Below are 6,267 nucleotides of genomic sequence, written 5' to 3'. Positions count from 1 at the left end.
AGTTTAACAGTAAGACTTTATGCCTAAAACCAGGACTTTGAAACTTCATTTAACATTTTAGGTGAATTTCTTGTTTAAAAACAGTTGCTTCTGTAGTGTTATAACAACATTTTTGTAAGGACACTGTTTTCATTTCCCCTCCCTTTAGGACCCTGTCATCAAGATACCATTCAGCAATGTGTACCAGCATGTGTGCACATATCGGGACCTGTACTATAAAACATTTGAGCTTCCCGCCTGCCCACCTGGTGTAGACCCGATCGTCACCTACCCTGTGGCTTTGAGTTGCCACTGCGGTCGCTGTGCCATGGACACATCTGACTGCACCTTTGAGAGCCTGCAACCTGACTTCTGCATGAATGACATCCCTTTCTACTACTAAAAGAAGCTCAATCATATTTAAACACATTATACAGAGTATACGGAAGCTGCCCTGTTGTTTAGAATCAACCAGTAATTACAAAAAAAAAAAAAAAGTTTCTGCTATCGAAATAAACACATGATGAATATTTCTCTCAAACAGTGTCTTAAAAAAAGATAAAAGGTAATTGACGCCTGACGTCTGAAAGTTGACGCCACAGCTGGAGTAACTTTAACTTTCCTCATATCTTAAGGCCAGCAGAGATTCAAAATGACATCTGTGTAAAATTTACATGGAAAAAAGTTCTTTCTGTAAAGTGATATATAACCTAATTCAACAGTTTATGAAGAATTTATGTCCCATTGCTAGTTTCAAGTCTTACTGATGTGACACGATGCATTCACTTCATAAACTGTGGATCCGATTACAGTCAGCCTTAGTAACTCTAATTTGTGACTCTAATTGGATTTCATCTACTTTAATTGGACATTAAAGTAGGCAAGAAAACTACATTGAAGATGGTTGAGCTGGCTAAACGCTGGTGGTAGAGATGAAGATGGCGGCTTGAATGGATCACCTATTAGTGAAGAAACGATTTGACTTTTACCAATGGGATCTTAATATCATAGCTGTTAACCTCCCTTGTGGCCATAAAATGTGGAAGCTGCAATGCCCATCATGTTGAAAAGAAAGTTCAAGTTCTCTGTTCAGCTAAAAGAGACTTTTTCACTGGGATGTCAGACCTCAGGATCTTAAGCAGAGAAACAGCCAGTTTTTTATTGATGAAAAATGTATTTCTTTATTTCTTTATGTGAAATAATTATGGAAGATAAGCAGTCAGATCGGGGTGTCGCTTCAGAACGCAACAACTGACAGCACCTTGGGTCATCCCTTTGTCGCTGACAATGTACCACCTGTTGGTCTTTTCATCATAGCACTCCAGATTGCAGAATAAGCCGCCATTGTCGAAACCTCCAACCACATACAGCTGGTCCTCCAGCACTGCAATGCCGAAGTTTTTACGAGGGTGTAACATGGGAGCAACGTTGCGCCAGCGTCTTGTTCTTGGGTCATATGCGTTGACACTACGCAACCGAGTGATACCGTTAAAGCCACCAACCTGTGCAGACAAAGGACTTGTTACAGTCTGTAACGTAAAAATGTTCTGTTGTAAAAAAGTAAATAGGTCTCCAGATTCCAAAATATCTGATTCTAGGGTAATTATAGAAATCACATTCCAATAACCCAGTACATGGTACTTGGAAAATAATACAGACTCCCAAATACAGGTACAGTAAACATTCCATGTTTGAATTTCTGTCCGTAATAAGAGTATGTTTTAAGCTCTTCTTACTACAAAGATTTCGTTATTGTAGGCGACCACGGCTCCCCCAGTCCTCCCGGTTTCCATGGGTGTGATCAGTGTCCACTGGTTGGTGTCAGGGTTGTAGGACTCAGCACATGACAGAACTTCATCTTCAGTAAAACCACCACAAATGTACACCTAGAAATTAAAATCAAGTTTAAGTCAAAATTACTAGTTAGTTTGTTTGCTTGCTTGTTTTAATCAATTTTAAATCATGCCTTTTATCTGTTTTTGTTTCTAATGTCTCTGTAAAGCACTTTGAATCACCTTGTTGTTGAATTGTGCTATACAAATAAATTTGCCTTGCCTTGCCTTACTAGAATTAAATGTTTCAGCTTCCAGAAAAAACTTACAAACACTAAAAATGTCTGTGAAGGTTCTCAGTCATCCAGGTCATCGTATTCTAAGGAGCTTGGAAAGAAAAGCATCTGGACTTCTTTAAGTTGCTTGAAGACTTTTCACCTCTCATCCGAGAAGCTTCTTCAGATCTAAGAGTCAAATGGTGGAGAGTCCCAGATTTAAGCCCTGTGGGAGTTTCCCCCCAAGAGGGACAAAGGACCCCCTGATGATCCTCTACCTAATTACATGAGCCAGGGTGTGAAAGAGGGTGTGGGTCACAATCAGCCAGGGTTTCAGGTGAGCTCATTGTGAAACCTGGCCCCACCTTATCAAGCGAATTCCTGAGATCAGATGGCCCAGGATGTGAGTGGGCGTTAAGACGTCTGGGAAGGGAACTCAAAACTGGATTATAGATGGCAGACAGCTGGTGTCGTAAGCCACCGCCTCTGTTCAAAGATGGTCGCTCACAGTGGTCATAAATGGCTTCTTTCACTCCTCTTTCAAACAATCTGTCCTCCCTGTCCATAATGTGAACATTGGCATCCTCGAAAGAGTGACCTTTGTCCTTTAGATGCAGATGGACTGCTGAGTCTTGTCCCGTGGAGGTGGCTCTTCGATGTTGTGCCATGCGCTTGTGAAAAACTAAAAATGTTTTCATCAGATTTCTGTGTAGCTACTTTGCATAATAGTAGTAAAAATCTAAAAATGATGGTGTTATCCTAAAACATTTAGTTTTAGCAGAGGTTTGCTGCATTTATTTTCTGTATTTTGCAGACTTAAAAAATATGGATGCAGAAATTATAAAATTGCTATTTTTCACGATGTGAGGGTGAAGTAACCATAACCTTCTCCCTGAGCTGTTGGATTAATGGTAATAGAAATATTTAGCTTAAAAATAAAATATTATAAAACTGATACAATTCATAAACTATTCATATTTTCCACAGAAAGGTCCAGTGATGATTAAGCCCTCAAGCTGAAAAGTACATTTGCAAATCAGTGCCATGTTAAGCAAAACAAATAAAACAGGAATAAAGAAATTGCCAAGCCATAATATTCTTTAAAAAAAAAACATATATTTACTGAGATTAAATTAACAAAAAGATCCCAACCGAACCAAAAAAAACCCCAAAACAATCCTTTGCAGGATTGTTATAAGTTTGCAAGAAAAAAAGTACCAACCAAGGAAAGAATGTCTTTCTCAATACTCATGACATAAATCTAAAAAAAAATATTCACTTTTTAAAAATTACTCCCATTGGCCAGCTTTATAAGACTATTAAAAAAATGTTTTTTGCACAGAAGCTCACAGAAAAGTAATATTTTACTGTGGGCTCATGTTCCAGTGCATAAATACGTTGGTTGGCTGGCTCCAAAAGATAATAAATCCCCATATGTTGTAAATCCAACTACATAGCCTTAAAAATCATTTTTACAGCCAGACACAAAAGACCAAAAAAACCCTAATCCATATGGATAGCGTCCTGGCTAAAATTTGGGTTTGTGACTGCTTTGGGAAGTGTACTTCCCAACCCCCCTGAGCCAAGGTCACCCCGTTTGTGGGGCGACCTTGGCTCAGGGGGGTTGGGAAGCGTATCTGTAACCGGAAGGTCGCTGGTTTGATCCCTGGGCTCTCTGTCCTGATCGTTGTGTCCTTGGGCAAGACATTTTACCCTACCGCCTACTGGTGATGGCCAGAGGGGCCGATGGCGCGATATGGCAGCCTCGCTTCTGTCAGTCTGCCCCAGGGCAGCTGTGGCTACAACTGTAGCTGCCTCCACCAGTGTGTGAATGTGAGAGTGAATGAATAGTGGAATTGTAAAGTGCTTTGGGTGCCTTGAAAAGCGCTATATAAATCCAATCCATTATTATTAATCTATTATTACTGACAGATTAAGGCATTGGCATCTTTTGGTGCATTTCTAATGGAATTATTTGACTGTACATTTTATTGACGCAGCTTGTTAACCAAGGTTGTTAGCATTACCAGTTAACTTTGTCCACCACTTTCTCCACAAAACCAACATGGCAGAGATCTTCCACTACCTCAATTCCACTTACCTTGCCGTGTAGTGTTGCAGCACCAGCTTCTGCCCTGCGCTTGTGCATCGATGCAATCATAGTCCACTGGTTGGTGTCAGGATCATATCGTTCTGCATTTTTCAGTGTCTTTTGGTTTTGGCACCCGCCCATAGCATATATGCAGCCATTCAGTGTGGCCACACTGAGAAAGCCCCGCTCTTCATGCATCGGCCCCACCTCTGTCCAGGTTTGGCTGGTGAGGCTGAACCTTCTCACATGACTTGAATAGCTTGTGAAATCAAAACCTCCGATGCAATAGACACATCCATTGAGGTAAGCATAACCGTAGAATCCCAGATACGGTGTCAAGCTCAGCGGCACCCAGTAGTCAGCTCGAACATTGTACATCTCAATCTTGTCACTTGGTAAAGGACCACCAACGGCCAATAAGACTTCAGACGGCAGGCGTGTTTGGGGTATAGGTCTCTCCACAATGGACTCATTTAGCATCTTCATGGCAGTGGTTACCATATCCATGCATGCCGGACTACTACTCACCACATCATTTCTGCTCACAGTGCCAACCAAGTACTCAGTGGGTATTAATAGTAGGCGGACCTGGATGAAAACAAGAATCATAAGGGAAAAAGGCAAGAAATACAACATTAGACTGTATATAAGAGTTGGATGTAGCCACCATGCCACCACCCATTAGTGAAGTATAGCACTATCCCTATAATCAAAATGTCATGGAATCACCCAGATAGCTATGGTAGCTCCTGGCATTGCCTCCAATCAGCTGTGGCATTGCCCTTAAAGACCCTAACATTACCTGTAAAGAGCCACAGCATCACCTGCCAAACAACAAAGGCAGGTCATGGCATTACCTCCAAACAAGCAGTGGTGCCACAGTCAAGTTTCAATGCCATTATCTGAGCACTGAGTAACCTCCTGCTGTAGAAACAGGTCCCACAATGAGGGTTTGTCCTGTTGTAAATGCCTAAGGTCCAGTCAGTAAGTTCTGGCAGAACACGATGGGCATAGTCAACTTTTCTGTCAGAAAAGCTAAAGTGCAGTTCAGACACATTATCAATAATGCACTTCTGAAACTACAAATCAACGGCCAGTTTTATCTGGACGCAAGTGTAAATAATACTTTTACAATTTATTAAGGACTAAATGATGAGCACCTTCTGATGCACACTCCCAAGTGAATTAGAAACACCCCCCCCCCCCACCCCACCCCCCAATGTGATTAAGAATGAAGAAGAATGATTCCCCTACATTAACTCTATTACCAAGCCTTAAGTTTGAGTAATTCTGCCATTGCAATTTTAGCTTTTTACACGTCAGCCATAAAAGGCTGATGGGCGAGCAGGTGGGCGGCCTGGACACCCAACTCTGTAAACACAATAGTGTACAATCAAACTTCTTTTTTTTTTGCATCAGGCATCAAGCTTATGTTTTATTTTTTATTCCCAATTCAAATTGCTACAGCGGAAGTTGCTTTCTATACTTTCAAACTGTACCATTCATTCAACAGCCCCTCACTGAGTAATAAACAAAATAAATGCACTTAGAGGAGCAATTAAATTGATATCCCATTTTCAGTTACCTGCTTGAGCAGTGCGGGCATGTCACACCCACGTTCCACAGGGGAATAGTTGATCCATCTGAGAATGGCCTCAAACACAGTGCTCTCCTGCTTCACATTGAGCTCATCATTCTCGATAAGATCTGATAGTTGCTGCACAGAGAGCTGAAGGAACTCCAAGGAGAGTGCACCAACCTCTTCAAAGTGATGGAGGATGTAGAGAAAGGCCTTTCCCCTGAGGTCAGGACAGTTGTGTAAGTGTGCCAGATTGTAGATACTGACACAGTTATTTACACAAAGCTTCCTCTCCAGGAAGTCGCAGCAGGCTTGAATGATGCCAGTCACGATAAAGTGGTCTGCTTCCGCCAACAGCTCCAGTACATTGTCCTCCGTCACCACAACAGATTGGGTATAGGCATATTCCAAAATGAGGCTCATTGCTTTTGGAGACACAGTGGGGAAGTTGTAGACCTTGTTTGATGGTAGTGGTTTGTAGCAGAAGAGATCCCTGTGCAGATTCAGATCAGCATTTTCACATTGTCTCTCTGTCATGGAACTTAAAAAGTACCTGATGTCGTGCAGCTC

The 6,267-nt window shown here is 41.6% G+C and overlaps 1 protein-coding gene across 3 annotated transcripts in view; it reads right to left on the bottom strand.

The window, feature by feature from the left end:
• Positions 1–1,039: 1,039 nt before the first annotated feature.
• The window catches only part of LOC308403463 (kelch-like protein 10), a 50,886-nt gene continuing 45,658 nt past the window's right edge, over positions 1,040–6,267 (bottom strand). For all 3 annotated transcript variants that reach the window (XM_080892904.1, XM_080892903.1, XM_080892902.1), the window contains exons 2-5: positions 5,704–6,190; positions 4,128–4,706; positions 1,716–1,865; positions 1,040–1,481 (exon numbers count right to left, since the gene is read on the bottom strand). In XM_080892904.1, coding sequence (XP_080749030.1) covers positions 1,182–1,481; positions 1,716–1,865; positions 4,128–4,706; positions 5,704–6,120 — 1,446 coding nt within the window. In that variant the 5' untranslated portion in view covers positions 6,121–6,190 and the 3' untranslated portion in view covers positions 1,040–1,181. The remainder of the gene's footprint in view (positions 1,482–1,715; positions 1,866–4,127; positions 4,707–5,703; positions 6,191–6,267) is intronic.

Source organism: Rhamphochromis sp. 'chilingali', assembly GCF_963969265.1.
Source record: "Rhamphochromis sp. 'chilingali' genome assembly, chromosome: 10".
Classification (NCBI taxonomy): Eukaryota; Metazoa; Chordata; class Actinopteri; order Cichliformes; family Cichlidae; genus Rhamphochromis; species Rhamphochromis sp. 'chilingali'.
Note: the sequence above shows the minus strand (reverse complement) of the source record. Positions and strands in the feature narration are given on the sequence as shown.